The following is a 15,000-nucleotide window of genomic DNA, read 5'->3' on the forward strand; positions in this document are numbered from 1 at the left end:
GAGATGGCCTCGACCGCACCGAACGCCTGCGGGACACAAACACACGCTCATATGTGTACTTTATGACAGTAAGAATATCATCAGCGCTGGAGTGTGAGGCGGTTTTTACCCAGCAGGAGCCGCAGGAGCCCTGATCCCGGATCTGACCGATGGTCTTACAGTTGGGCCACTCTGTACGCGCGTCAAAATTGTCAGGAAGTTTAATGTTGCTGGCGTGTTTCACTCTACAGATGGAGAAACAAAATTGTAATTAATTTTTAAAAATGTTTTAAGATTTAATTAATGGTAAATAAATAAATGCATATATATATATATTATATATATATATATATATATATATATATATATATATATATATATATATATATATATTGCATGTTTATATTTAAAATAAAATATATTATTTAATTAAACTATGTTTTCTATGTTTGTCAATGGAATTAAAAAAAATCATCATGCATTCATTTTGTTATCGACATGCACTTTCAAAAACACTTTTCAAATTTTGTTGAAATACTATTTCCAAAATAAAATAAATAAATGTTAATGTAATTACAAAATTATATTTTATATACAGAAAATTAAGCCTATTTTAGGACGTTTTGTAATCATGACATTATTTGCATGACAATTAACACATTTACATCTTAAATGGTCTTTGCTTTCATGTGTCTGGAAGTTTTTTGTCATTATTTCTCATTATATATATATATATATATATATATATATATATATATATATATATATATATATATATATATACACACATACATACATACACTGCCACTCAAAAGTTTGGGATCAGTAAGATTTTTTAAAGAATTCTTATATGTTCATCAAGGCTTTATTTACTTGATCAAAAGTACAGAAAAAATGTAATATTGTGAAATATTTTTAGAGTTTAAAGTAATAGTCTTCTATATTAATATATTTTAAAATATAATTTATTCCTGTGATGCAAAGCTGAATTTTTATCAGCCATTACTTCAGTTGCTGCTTAATATTTTTTTGGAACCTGTGATTCTTTTTTCAGGATTTTGATGAATAAAAGATTAAAAAGAACAGTATTTATTCAAAATATATATCTTTATATATTTTATAATTATCATTGGTGCATAAAAGTATTAATTTCTTCCAATAAAAATAGAACAAATAAAATTGACTGACTCCAAACTTTTAGATGGTAGTTTATATTTTTACAAAAGATTTCAACTTTTTATTTGCTAAATAGTCCTGAAAAAAAAACAATACAGGTTCCAACTAAATATTAAAGTGCCCCTATTATGCCTTTTCAAATATGATATTTCATGTAGTGTGTCATGTAGCTGTATGTGAACATAAACTATCTGCAAAGTTGTGACGCCGACAGTGCACTATAAATAAAGTTTTTGTCTATCAAAAAAAAGAGTCGGCTCACATTCGCCTAAACGAGTCGTCAGCAATTCGAATCTTTTTTCTGTAACGGCCACACGTCACGAGCTACACATTTGCGTAATGTCCGCCCACGTTCAATTTCGCAAACAACTTGCCCGCCCACAAACAGCAGGCCTACCATTTTCACGTGGATTACATCATGTCAAGAAGACGCCCTGCGCTGTGACAGCCTGTGAGAGTGAATTTGTTTTATATGCCCTTCCAAAAGATGAAACTATCAGTGGTTGACATTAATTTTTTCAACACCTCAGCAGTCCAATGCCAATCTTGTGTTGTGTTCGCGTCATTTTACTGATGACTGCTTTTCCAATCTTGGGGAGTAACGTTACAACGCGAGATTCACCAAACGCTTGGTTTTAAAAAATGGATCAGTGCCCAGTTTATTTGGACCGGCTTGCTCCTCTGAACTTCTACCTGTAAGTATGATTAATAATTGTATTTTCTAGCGATCGTTCAAAATACGTCTTTGTGTACGTTATGGTGTGTAACAACCCCGCACATGTCTTGGTAACCGGCTAACTTGCGTTTCTGTAGTTCTGTTGTTCAGCTGTGAGTGCAATGTAGTCTAAAAAGTCTTGTGATTGATGCAGCTTGACTGTCTGTCTGCCTTATTAGTTTAAGTAATGATAATGATAAACGATGGCTTAACGCAGTGTTATGGATTGTACAGTGTTGAAGTTCACAACGTAGAGGTGTGCCCGGTTCGCTTACAAAAGCAAATTGCAAACACTGTCCACAGTTAACATATGACACCCACTGAGAAACGTCCTGCTCCGGTCGTGCTTGCAAAACAGTTTCTTGTCGATGTGACACTTCAACCGTTTCATCGTCAGACTCCGGCTCGAATTGATAGGGTAAAATCGAGGCTATCTTTTCTATGCATTAACAGGTCTCCGCAGCTGTCATTCAGTTATGCCAATGGGCGTTTCGTTTTGCGCTGAAGCGGTAGACCAATCCAAAAGGACTGCACCATCTGACCAATCACAGCGGTGAGGGCTCACTGAAAGGAGGGGTTTAGAGAGACTGATTCTTCGAACTGCTTCACACGAGTCGTTTACGAATCATTTAGAAACGGGGTAAAAATAAATCTAATTTTGGAGAAAACTAAAGTGTTTTTTGAACTTGCATACATGTAAACCTGTTTTAAGAGACTATTACAACAATATTAACTACCTTTAAAATGGCATAATAGGGGCACTTTAAGCAACATTGATAATAAATCAGTATATTAGAATGATTTCTGAAGGATCATGTGGCACTGAGGACTGCAGTAATGATGCTGAAAATTCAGCTTTGCATCACAGAAATAAATTATATTTTAAAATATATTCACATAGAAAACTGTTATTTTAAATCTAAATAATATTTCACAATATTACAGTTTTTTTCAGTATTTTTGATCAAATAAATGCAGCCTTGATGAGCAGAAGAAACTTTAAAAACCATTAAAAATCTTACTAATCCCAAACTTTTGAGTGGCAGTATATATATATATATATATATATATATATATATGTGTGTGTGTGTGTGTGTGTGTGTGTGTGTGTGTGTATGTACAATATCACCATAATATATTAATATACAAATATTAAAAATAATATAAAATGACATGTATTATTTTTTTGTTTATTGTGTAGAGAAATCAGCATAAATACAATCAATGTAAAATCAATTTATTTCTACAATATTACCTTAATATATTAATACTTTAAAATGAAAATGACCATAATAAGAATTTAGTTTTTACTTAACACTTTAATGAATGTATTGTATTTTACAGTGTAGTAACCCTGACAATAAGACACAGATATGGTTTTATTTCTGTTTATGGTTTCCAATAAAATGATTGTGCATTATATAACAGTCATATAAAATCAAGGAGTTGCTGTAATAAAAACCAATGCACATTTTCCGGATGCTTTTATCTGAAGCAAGTTGCATTGCATTTTTATCCAATTTCCTGAGAATCAAACCTGTGACCCTTACGTTGCAAGCACTGTGATCTACCACTTGAACTATACCAATATCAATCAAAGACTCTGTATGCAAATTGCATTTATAAACAAGTTTCTATCTTGTTAGGATAGGACAATATTTGGCCAAGATACAACTATTTGAAAATCTGCAATCTAAGGGTGCAAAAAAATCCAAATATAGAGAAAATCGCCTTTAAAGTTGTCCAAGTGAAGTTCTTAGTAATGCATATTACTAATCGAAAAATTATGTTTTGATATATTTACAGTAGGACATTTACAAAATATCTTCATTGAACATTATCTTTACTTAAAGGGAGACACTGCAGGTGCATAGGGTAAAAAATAACTAATATTTATCACCTTACTTACCCAGTTGATTGATTACATTGATAATTGCAAACCTTTTTTTTGTATTACATTTACATTTACATTTATTCATTTAGCCGACGCTTTTATCCAAAGCGACTTACAATTGGGAATACAACAAGTGATTCATCCTAAGGAGGCAGATCAACATAGGAAGTGTTCAAAAATACCATATATCAGGCGTTGTTAGACAACTTTACAACTTTTCTAAAATCTTAGGTTTAAATATGCCAATGAGGCATTATTTAATGTAATATGCGCTAATTTGCATACATTTCTAGTAAAAAAAATCTAAACACTGGATGAAGTCAGTTTCAAAATTCTTTAACTTTTTTTTTTTGACATATTAGAGTCAAATGTTTTTACAGAGGCGATTTTGGGTATCTCATTTTGTCACTCCATAATTTAGAAAATACTTTTTGGGGGAATAAAATGTTGTATAAAATCAAGCAAATCATACTGTATATGAACAAATCCCTCTGTAAAAACCTTCAGAATGTAGACAGGAATAAAAATGTAAAGTTTGGTGTGTAAGAGCTACTGAAGTGGAGATTTGTGGCTCAGTGTAGGAGAAAAAGCTCATTTTGAGAAAACAGCCTTTAAAAATATGAATTGTAATTGAAATCTATTGACACAAATAGATAAAGTGCTATAGAAAGAAACACTTAACAGTGTCTTTTGGCTGGTTTCCTTCCACTAGTCTGAAAAAAACACTTCATGAAACACCAAAAAGCCTAAAATCTCAAACTTGACAGGTGCATGAAAAAACTGTTTTTGCCTGCAGTGTCTCTCATTAATATCCTAATGATTTTTGGCATAAAAAAAAAATCTATAATTTTGACCCATATGTATTTTTGGCTATAGCTACAAATATACCTGTGCTACTTAAGACTTTACTTAAGGTTTTGTGGTCTAGGGTGATGTCAGTTTTGTGACTCACGTATCAGGCAGTTGAGGGCCCTTCAGCATCGTCCCGCAAAGAGACTTCAGATGTTCGTACTTCACGTTCTGGAAGTTCTCACCTGCCTGTGAAGAAACGAAAGCGAGAGGAATAAGAAAGAGGAAGAGAGAGCAATGATGATGGGAATCAACACAGACAGATGTTTTTACTCATGACACCACAGTAAACTCTCACCGTCCACGTGGTCTTGGCCTTGTTGATGAAGTTCATCATTTCATGTGAGCGTAAAGAGAGCTGCGGGCGGCCGCAGGTGACGGACAGCAGAGCGAACAGCAAACAGAGACGCCACATCCTGAGAGCGAAGGAAACCAGAGTTATTATGGGCTCACAGGTTCAGATTTACTACTGAAATTTAAGATTTAATATTTAACATTTGTGTGCATAAAAAAGAAAAATTAAGACAAATTCAAGAAGAAAATGAATAAGAAAAAATAATGAAAAATCAAATAATGAAAAACAAGACTAATAATTAAAATGGCAAAAAACGTAATCTAAATAAAAAAAATAAAATATGCACAAAATAACTACTTTGAATTTTGTTAATTAAAACTTTTCTTGAAATTGTATTCAATTTTATTGAAATATTTGCTTATGTTTGTAATATTCATATGAATAAAAAAGAAAAATTAAGACAAATTCAAGAAGAAAATGAATAAGAAAAATAATGAAAAATCAAAAATGAAAAACAAGACTCAATGTCACTGAAATATTTGACTAACCATGTTTGTAATATTCACCCGTACGAAAAAAGACAAATAAAGATGAATGTAAATTAGAATGACTTTTATATTAAAATATAAAATATATTTAAATGAGATTTAAATCTGAATTTAAAACAAATTAAATACATAATTAAAATCTTTATTTAAAATAAACTGGTTAAAAATTCACTTCAACATTTGATTAAACGGGTTTATAATATTCATGTGAATAAAAAAAAAAAACATCTTTCTAAGTCTACTTGTAAATGATTATGCTTGCATTTGTTAATGTCAAGATAAAATGTCTCTGACAGAATTAAAATGAATTAGAAACATTTGATTTCAAGTCTCTCACTCTAACTGCTATCATGCAGATTTACATTGAAAGAGCAGACTGTACCTGATCATCAGATTCTGTTCCTCTGTCTCTGAAGCTGAAAAGTCAGAAAGTGACAAAACGTGAAATTTGCTCCGTTAAAAACCCTCCGCAGTAAAACATCATGTGATGGACTGTCAGGTGGTATTTACAAGGTCACAAGACAAGCAAAGGTCTAAATTGGAGAAAATGTTTACGTCTGCAGGTATGAACACGAGGCAAACATCTGACTGCATCATTCAGAGCTGTGTTTACTTCCATCAGGAAAACAACAGCCAGAAATCTCACATTAATACAAAATACACCACCGTCATGCTGCTGGAGTGCTCTGGGTGGTTGCTAGGGTGTTGCTATGTTCTTTTAAATGTTACAGTTGCTGGAGTGTTGCTAAGATGTTGTTGAGCATTGTTACAGTGTTACAGGTGTTTACTAAAGTGTTACTAAGGCAGTTTGGGTTGTTACCAAGGTGTTGCTATGTGGTTTTAACAATGTTATAGTTGGTGGAGTGTTGCTAGGATGTTGATGGGTGTTGTTACAGTGTTGCAGGTGGTTGTTAGCTTGTTTCTAAGGTAATCTGGATGGTTGCCAGGGTGTTGCTAAGTGGTTGCTATAGTGTTTTAGTTGCTGGAGAGTTGTTTGGATGTTGATATGTTGTTACAGTGTTCCAGGTGATTGCTAGAGTATTATTAAAGTATTCTGGGTGGTTGTCAGGGTGTTGCTACAATGTTGTTGAGCATTGTTACAGTGTTACAGGTGTTTACTAAAGTGTTACTAAGGCAATCGGGATGGTTGCCAGGGTGTTGCTAAGTGGTCTCTATAGTGTTATAGTTGCTAGAGAGTTAGTGAGATGATGTTGCATTGTTATATTGCTCCAGGTGATTACTAGAATGTTGCTAAGGCAGATTGGGTGGTTGCCAATGTGTTGCTATGTGGTTTTAACAATGTTATATTTGCTGGAGTGTAGGTAGGATGTTGATGAGTGTTGTTACAGTGTTGCAGGTGATTGTTAAGAGTGTTTCTAAGGTGAATGGGTAGTTGGCCAGGGTGTTGCTAAGTGGTTTCTATGGTGTTATAGTTGCTGGAGAGTTAGTGGGATGTTGTTGCATTGTTATATTGTTCCAGATGATTGCTAGAATGTTGCTAAGGCAGTTTGGGTTGTTACCAAGGTGTTGCTATGTGGTTTTAACAATGTTATAGTTGCTGGAGTGTTGTTAGGATGTTTATGGGTGTTGTTACAGTGTTGCAGGTGGTTGTTAGCATGTTTCTAAGGTAATCTGGATGGTTGCCAGGGTGTTGCTAAGTGGTTGCTATGGTGTTTTAGTTGCTGAAGAGTTGTTTGGATGTTGATATGTTGTTACAGTGTTCCAGGTGACTGCTAGAGTATTGCTAAAGTATTCTGGGTGGTTGTCAGGGTGTTGCTACAATGTTGTTGAGCATTGTTACAGTGTTACAGGTGTTTACTAAAGTGTTACTAAGGCAATCTGGATGGTTGCCAGGGTGTTGCTAAGTGGTCTCTACAGTGTTATAGTTGCTAGAGAGTTAGTGAGATGATGTTGCATTGTTATATTGCTCCAGGTGATTACTAGAATGTTGCTAAGGCAGATTGTGTGGTTGCCAATGTGTTGTTATGTGTTTTTAACAATGTTATATTTGCTGGAGTGTAGGTAGGATGTGGATGAGTGTTGTTACAGTGTTGCAGGTGATTGTTAAGAGTGTTTCTAAGGTGAATAGGTAGTTGCCAGGGTGTTGCTAAGTGGTTTCTATGGTGTTATAGTTGCTGGAGAGTTAGTGGGATGTTGTTGCGTTGTTAAATTGTTCCAGATGATTGCTAGAATGTTGCTTAGGCAGTTTTGGGTGGTTACCAATGTGTTTCTATGTGGTTTTAACAATGTTATATTTGCTGGAGTGTAGGTAGGAGTTGTTTGGATGTTGATATGTTGTTACAGTGTTCCAGGTGATTGCTAGAGTATTGCTAAAGTAATCTGGGTGGTTGTCAGGGTGTTGCTATGTGGCTTTAATTGTGTTGTAGTTGCTGGAGTGTTGTTGAGCATTGTTACAGTGTTACAGGCGTCTACTAGAGTGTTTCTAAGGTAATCTAGATGGTTGCCAGGGTGTTGCTAAGTGGTTTCTACTGTGTTATAGTTGCTGGAGAGTAAGTGGAATGTTGTTGCATTGTTATATTGCTCCAGGTGATTACTAGAATGTTGCTAATGCAGTTTGGGTGGTTACCAATGTGTTTCTATGTGGTTTTAACAATGTTATATTTGCTGGAGTGTAGGTAGGAAGTTGTGGAATATTGCCACACTGTTTCAGGTGACTGCTAGAGTGTCACTAAGATAATCTGAGTGGTTGCCAAGGTGTTGCTAAGTGGTTTCTATAGTGTTGGAGCTGGAGAGGTTCTGGGATGTTGATGACTGTTGTTACAATGTTCCAAGTGATTGTTAGAGTGTTGCTAAACTAATCTGGATGGTTGCCAGGGTGTTGCTATGTGCTCTCCATAGTGTTATAGTTGCTGGAGGATTGCTAGGATATTGTTAAGTATTGTTTTATTATTACAGATGGTTGCTAGAGTGTTGCTAAGGTACTCTGGACGGATGCCAGGGTGTTGCTAAGTGGTGTTACAGTTTCTAAAGCGTTGCTAGAATGTTGTTGAGTATTGTTACAGTGTTTTAGATAATTTATTGAGTGTTGCTAAGTTATTTTGGGTGGTTGCCAGGTTGTTGCTATGGTGTTATAGTTGCTGGAGAGTTGCTTGGATGTTGCTATGTTGTTACAGTGTTCCAGGTGATTGCTTAAGTGTTGCTAGGGTAATTTGGGTGGTTGCCAAGGTGTTACTATGTGGTATCTATAATGTTATAGTTGCTGAAGCATTGTTTGGGTGTTGTTGCTTTTTACCGTGTTCCAAATAAGTGTTGCTAAGGTAATATATGTGGTTGCCAGGGTGTTGCTATGGTGTTATAGTTGCTAGAGAGCTGCTATTTTGATACATTGATCCAAGTGATTGCTAGAGTTTTGCTAAAATAATCTGGATGGTTGTCAGGGTGTTGTTAAGTGGTTTCTATGGTGTTACAGATTCTAAAGCATTGCTAGGATGTTGTTGAGTATTGTAACACTGTTTCAGGTGATTGCTAGTGTTGCTACGGTCTTCAGGGTGGTTGCCAGAGTGTTATAGTTGGTGTTATAGTTGCTAAAGCGTTGCTAGGATGTTGTTGAGTGTTGTTATAGTGTTCCAGGTGGTTGCTAGGGTGTTGCTAAGTTCCTAAAAGCTAACATACACATTCAATGAATCCAGTGAAATAGATTTTTACCATATTTATTATCTCTAAATGTATTTACAAATCAAACTCCCACATTACATAGCAATGCTAATTAAACCGATCCTTTGATATGTACAAAGTTTTTGCTAGCTTTTCCACATAAAAGCTGAATATTAAGGGCACTTTACAGTCGTCTGCTGCAGTTCAAACATCAGATATTTGGTTCTTTACTCGGCAGTGACTAAATATTCAAACTGACCCAATGAAAATGGACCAATTCATGTGCAAAACCAGACTCTAATCCAGCGTTTCACAGTGTTGAGATGAGACCTGAACAACGCTAAACTACTTTGACATTTGCACACATATGTTCTGAAAACATACAACCTGAATCCACACGATGAGTGACAAACATCCAAACCACACGAGTGAATCTGATAAAACCAGTCAAGAACATGTCCGGGTCATTTTTACACCCCATAAAAAAAAATAAAAAAATAATATATATAAATAATAATTTTTGGGACGATTCAGAAGTTTGTGCAAAAGTGACATTGTTTTCATAATAATTATTTTTGTATTATTTTATATACACTTTTTAAATTTGTCTTATTTTATTCACAAAAATCTAATAACAGCAATGAGAAATTGTAATAAAAATAATGCAATAAAGCACTATAATGCATTATTTTCATTACATAATTTCTTATAATTACATAATTTTTGTAAATAAAATAAAATCTAAAATAATTTATGTAATTATAATATTATTGTTTTTTGCATTGTGAAGCATTCTAGTATTATTATAATATATTTTAATATAATATATTAAATTTAAAAAATAATAATGGTCCAACAATTAGGCTTAATTTATTATTATTTTTTAATTTTAGGGTTAAATATGACTTAAACATGTTTTTGAATAATCAACCCAAAAAAAACACCATGTTATGTACGGTTTTAAATGATCAGACTTCAAATGCTTGAAAGGCTGCGTAAAATTTAGAACTTTTACAAATTTCTGTCTAAATGACAGACTGGTTTTTTTTTTAATACTTGAATGAAAATGTATTTTTTTCCTGTGTGCTTGACGTTTAGGATGATTTGATGGAACAAAAACAGAAGATCAATGAAAAAACCTCAGCGTCATAGAAAATAACTTTAGAATAATTAACATTTGAGAGTCTCAAATGTACCTACATAAACATCCATTGAAGATGCAACAAAACTCGTCATCAGATCATATTTGACCACAAAAACAAAAAAAGAAAACTATAATTTTATATAATGAATTAGTTATATATCTATTTTTGTATTTTTACATAATACATACATAAAAACTAATTCAATATATAAAAAATTATAGTTTAAATTAGTTATCAATATAGTTTTAATATATAATATGCTCAAAAGTTTGATTTTTAATGTTTTTTAAAAACATTTCTTCTGCTCATCAAGGCTGCATTTATTTGATCAAAAATACAGAAAAAAAATCAGTAATATTGCAAAATGTTATTACAATATAAAATAATGGTTTTTAATGTAATATACCTTAAAATGTAATTTATTCCTGTGATGCAAAGCTGAATTTTCATCAGCCGTTACTCCTGTCTTAAGTGTTACATGATCCTTCAGAAATCAGGATCAAGAACAGTTGTGCTGCCAAATATTTTTTGCAACCTGTGATTCTTTTTTTCAGGATTCTATGATAACTAACAAGTTAAAAAGAACAGCATTTATTCAAAATATAAATCTTTTCTAACAATATAAATCTACGCTATCACTTTTTATTCATCTAACACATCTTTGGTGAATATAAGTACTAATTTCTTTCAAAAAAAAGAAAGAATACAAATTTCCTGACCCCAAACTTTTGAACAGTAGTGTATATTGTTAGAAAACCTTTCTATTTTAAATAAATGCTTAAATAAATTTTTAGCTTTTATTGATCAAAGAATCCTAAAAAAAAATATCACAGGTTCCAAAAAAATATTAAGTAGCACAACTATTTTCGATCCTGATTCCTAAAGGATCATGTGACACTGAAGACTGGAGTAATGATGCTGAAAATTCAACATTGTATCACAGGAATAAATTACAATTTAAAATATATTCACATAGAAAACAGTTATTTTAAATTGAAATAATATTTCACAATATTAGAGTTTTTTCAGTATTTTTGATCAAATAAATGAGGCCTTGATGAAACTATTATAAACCTAAACTTTTGAGCAGCAGTGTGTGTGTACTGTATATATATATATATACACACACACACACACACACATATACTTTCATATATTTAGGAAATATAAAAAACTTTTTCATATTATTTTTTTTTTATGCATTTCTTATTATTTCCTTATTTGCTTATGTGGTGAAAATGATCTGAACAACTTTCAGTGAAATAGAAAAAACCTAAAAATCCCAAACTGGTGTCTTTCTCAACCGTTCTGGTTTGTCAGATTGAGTTTTCGGGAGTCGTCTCAGTGTCCCTGCATGTCTGCACCCCCTGGTGGCTGTCCAGCCGTAGCGTTCAGGTACTGCCAGCTGAGTGCCGCTAACAGCATGGCGGCGGAGACGTAGACCGGAGAGATGTGGTGCGCGCGAGACGACAACGCGGCTGGAGACAGGCTCTTCTCACGGATGACGTTCAGGATGAGCAGCGTCTTCTCACGGGACGGGTCTGTGACGGACACCTTCTGCAGGATCTGTGAGAGGAGGACAGGTTTAGGATTATCAGAGTAAATGACTGAAGTATGGAGGACTGTGAAATGTGTTTTAGGACACACCTCCTGACTGTACTGTGCGATGATGCTCTGGACGGCACCCATGCTTGTGGCCTGCATCATGAGCGTCACTGCCTGACCCTTTCGGATCTTCACCACACCCTGAAACACCTGGGGATTGTTGTAACACGCCGACAGAGTCGCTATCGCCATCACCTGACCGGAGGAAGAACACCACAGTAACAGTCAACAACAGGAGAGCTTTCATCTTGGTATATAGTTTTATTAGTTGCTTTTTATTTAAATATGTATATTCAGTTTTTTCCAGGTCAGTTTAGAAGTTCAACTTTAAACAAAAAAAGAGATATTTTGACTTTGCAGGTGAAATAAAATGTTTTTTATCCTATTTATTTTCATTTTGTTTGTTTCAATGATTTTGTTGTATATTTTAGTCATTTTTATTAGTTTTTGTTTCTTAATATAATTTTAATTTTTATCGATTTTTTTCAGTTTTAGTAATTTTAGTACTTTAAATGAAAATAACCATTTTTCATATTTTTAGTTTTTATATTTTCATTTTCATCTTAATATTAGTTAAAGTCTTAATAATTCTGCCTTCATAAATGATATAAAATAAGTGTTATATGTGACCCTGGACCACAAAACCAGTCATAAGGTTAAATTTTACAAAACTGAGATGTAAACATCACATGAAAGCTCAATAAATAAGCTTTCTATTGATGTATGGTTTGTTAGGATAGGACAATATTTGGCCGAGATACATCTATTTGAAAATCTGGAATCTGAGGGTGCAAAAAAATCTAAATACTGAGAAAATCACCTTTAAAGTTGTCCAAATGAAGTTCTTAACAATGCATATTACTAATCAAAAATTACATTTTGATATTTTTATAGTAGGAATTTTACAAAAAATCTTAATGAAACATGATCTTTACTTAATTTCCTAATGATTTTTGGCATAAAAGAAAAATCGATAATTTTGACCCATACAATGTATTTTTGGCTATTGCTACAAATATACCCCAGCGACTTAAGACTGGTTTTGTGGTCCAGGGTCACACACATATATACATATATATATATATATATATATATATATATTTATACATGTTTCTTTTTTAGTTTCCTTTTAAATACTGTTTTGTTTTATTCTTTTTTTTTATGTTTTGTTCTTTTTATTTCAGTTTTAGTTTTAGTAAGTGAAGCACTTCAACTTAAACTTAAAAAAAAAAAATTCTACCTTTGTATTTATATTCTTAGTTTTTATATTTTCCATTTTCATCTTAATATTAAAGTCTTAATAATTCTGCCTTCATAACTAATATAAAATAAGTGTTTTATATATATATATATATATATATATATATATATTAGTGGTGGGCATAGATTAATTTTTTTAATCTAGATTAATCTAGATTAAAATGGCTAATTTGAAGGCATTCAGAATATGTGTGCTACCCAAATAATGACTAAAAGGAAGTCTTTGAGAAAGGGTTTCTCAAACCAGGTGGCGCATTAGACCAGGCGCTCATCTCCTGTTTCCAAAATGCATTACAAACTGCTTGACAATTGCATTTACAACACAATTAACTAAACAAATTTGTGTAACCAAGTACTTCTGCGCAAAAGGCTGTACGACGTGCGCGTTACCGTAAAATATACAGGCGCGCGGGTATGGATATCCTATCTGCGTGCATAGTCTTCCAATAAACTGCGTTGCTTTTAGAAGCGTCAATTCAGTTGTTGCATATAGTTTAATGTCTTTATTTCGGGATTATCAAAGTAAATTATAACTCAAACTTGAGATTTTACTGGGGCACAGCAGATTTTCACTGGGGCACGTGCTCCAGTAAAAAGGGTCTAACAACGCACGCACCTGCCCTGAAGCGGCTTCATAACTGCATCCATGTCTGCGCATCTCATTTGATGTGGTTATTTGACAGAAGTTGAAGACTCGTTCTCGCCCCCTACAGTGTAATTCGACTAGGTATAAGTCATCCGCGCTAAAATATCACAGTGAAAGTCATCATATCTTGCGTAGTTTAGACCCAGCTCCCAACCCAACTTTGAGAATAGATTAACGGCGATATTTTTTTTTATCGCGCGATATGAGTCTCACGTTAACGCAGCACGTTAACGCCGATAACGGCCCACCACTAATATATATATATATATATATAAAACCATTTCAGGTGACTACCTCTTGAAGCTCATCAAGAGAATGCCAAGAGTGTGCAAAGCAGTAATCAAAGCAAAAGGTGGCTACTTTGAAGAACCTAGAATATGACATATTTTCAGTTGTTTCACACTTTTTTGTACTGTATATAATTCCACATGTGTTAATTCATAGTGTTGATGCCTTCAGTGTGAATCTACAATTTTCATAGTCATGAAAATAAAGAAAACTTTGGTTCAAAGGTGTGTCCAAACTTTTGGTCTGTACTGTATATATATAAATATCTTTCATTTTTAATATTGTTTTGTTTTATTCATTTTTTTTTAATGTTTCAGTTTTTATTCTTTTTATTTCATTTTTAGTTTTAGTAAATGTAGCACTTCAACTTCAACTTAAAAAAAATTAAAATCCTACCTTTGTATTTATATTTTTAGTTTTTATATTTTCCATTTTCATCTTAATATTAAAGTATTAATATTTTTTTGTATTGTAGTCGTTTTTATTAGTTTGTTTTTTAACATCTGTTTAGTTTATTACCTTTTTTCTGTTTTAGTTTTAGTAATTTTATTTAATAAACTAAACAACAATTAGAATTCTCCTTCATTACTGAAATAAAATAAGTTAAGTTTAAGTTTTTTATATTCTATTTTTAAGTTGTTTTTATACATTTCTTAATTTTTTTTTTTTTTAATTCATTTCATTATTTCAGTTTCAGTTTTAGTAAAATGTAGCACTTCAACTTCAACTTTTAAAAAATTTCTTCTATTCTATTTTGAATTAGATTTTATTTGTATAATTTATGTTTTCATTTTAATTTTTGTTAAAGTTTAAGCAACTCAGTTGTGTTAATCATATTTATTAGTCGTAGTTTTATTTTTAAATTGTATGTTGAATTTTTATTTCTACAATATTTTCACAGCTAACTGAAATAAACTGGTTATATTACATTTCTAGTACTGTTTCTAATTTGTGCAAGTCGTTTTGTTTTATTACATTTTATTGT

The 15,000-nt window shown here is 32.6% G+C and overlaps 2 protein-coding genes across 3 annotated transcripts in view; both read right to left on the bottom strand.

The window, feature by feature from the left end:
* LOC141348583 (cathepsin B-like) overlaps positions 1–5,922 on the bottom strand; it is an 8,165-nt gene extending 2,243 nt beyond the window's left edge. Inside the window, exons 1-4 of the mRNA XM_073852858.1 lie at positions 5,839–5,922; positions 4,912–5,029; positions 4,717–4,802; positions 15–224 (exon numbers count right to left, since the gene is read on the bottom strand). Of these exons, the coding sequence (XP_073708959.1) occupies positions 15–224; positions 4,717–4,802; positions 4,912–5,029; positions 5,839–5,846 (422 nt within the window). The 5' untranslated portion in view covers positions 5,847–5,922. The remainder of the gene's footprint in view (positions 1–14; positions 225–4,716; positions 4,803–4,911; positions 5,030–5,838) is intronic.
* Positions 5,923–11,454: 5,532 nt separating this feature from the next.
* LOC141283139 (squalene synthase-like) overlaps positions 11,455–15,000 on the bottom strand; it is a 12,203-nt gene continuing 8,657 nt past the window's right edge. For both annotated transcript variants that reach the window (XM_073816414.1, XM_073816413.1), the window contains 2 exons: positions 11,864–12,016; positions 11,455–11,782 (listed from right to left, as the gene is read on the bottom strand). In XM_073816414.1, coding sequence (XP_073672515.1) covers positions 11,558–11,782; positions 11,864–12,016 — 378 coding nt within the window. In that variant the 3' untranslated portion in view covers positions 11,455–11,557. The remainder of the gene's footprint in view (positions 11,783–11,863; positions 12,017–15,000) is intronic.

Source organism: Garra rufa, chromosome 13 (assembly GCF_049309525.1).
Source record: "Garra rufa chromosome 13, GarRuf1.0, whole genome shotgun sequence".
NCBI lineage: Eukaryota > Metazoa > Chordata > Actinopteri > Cypriniformes > Cyprinidae > Garra > Garra rufa.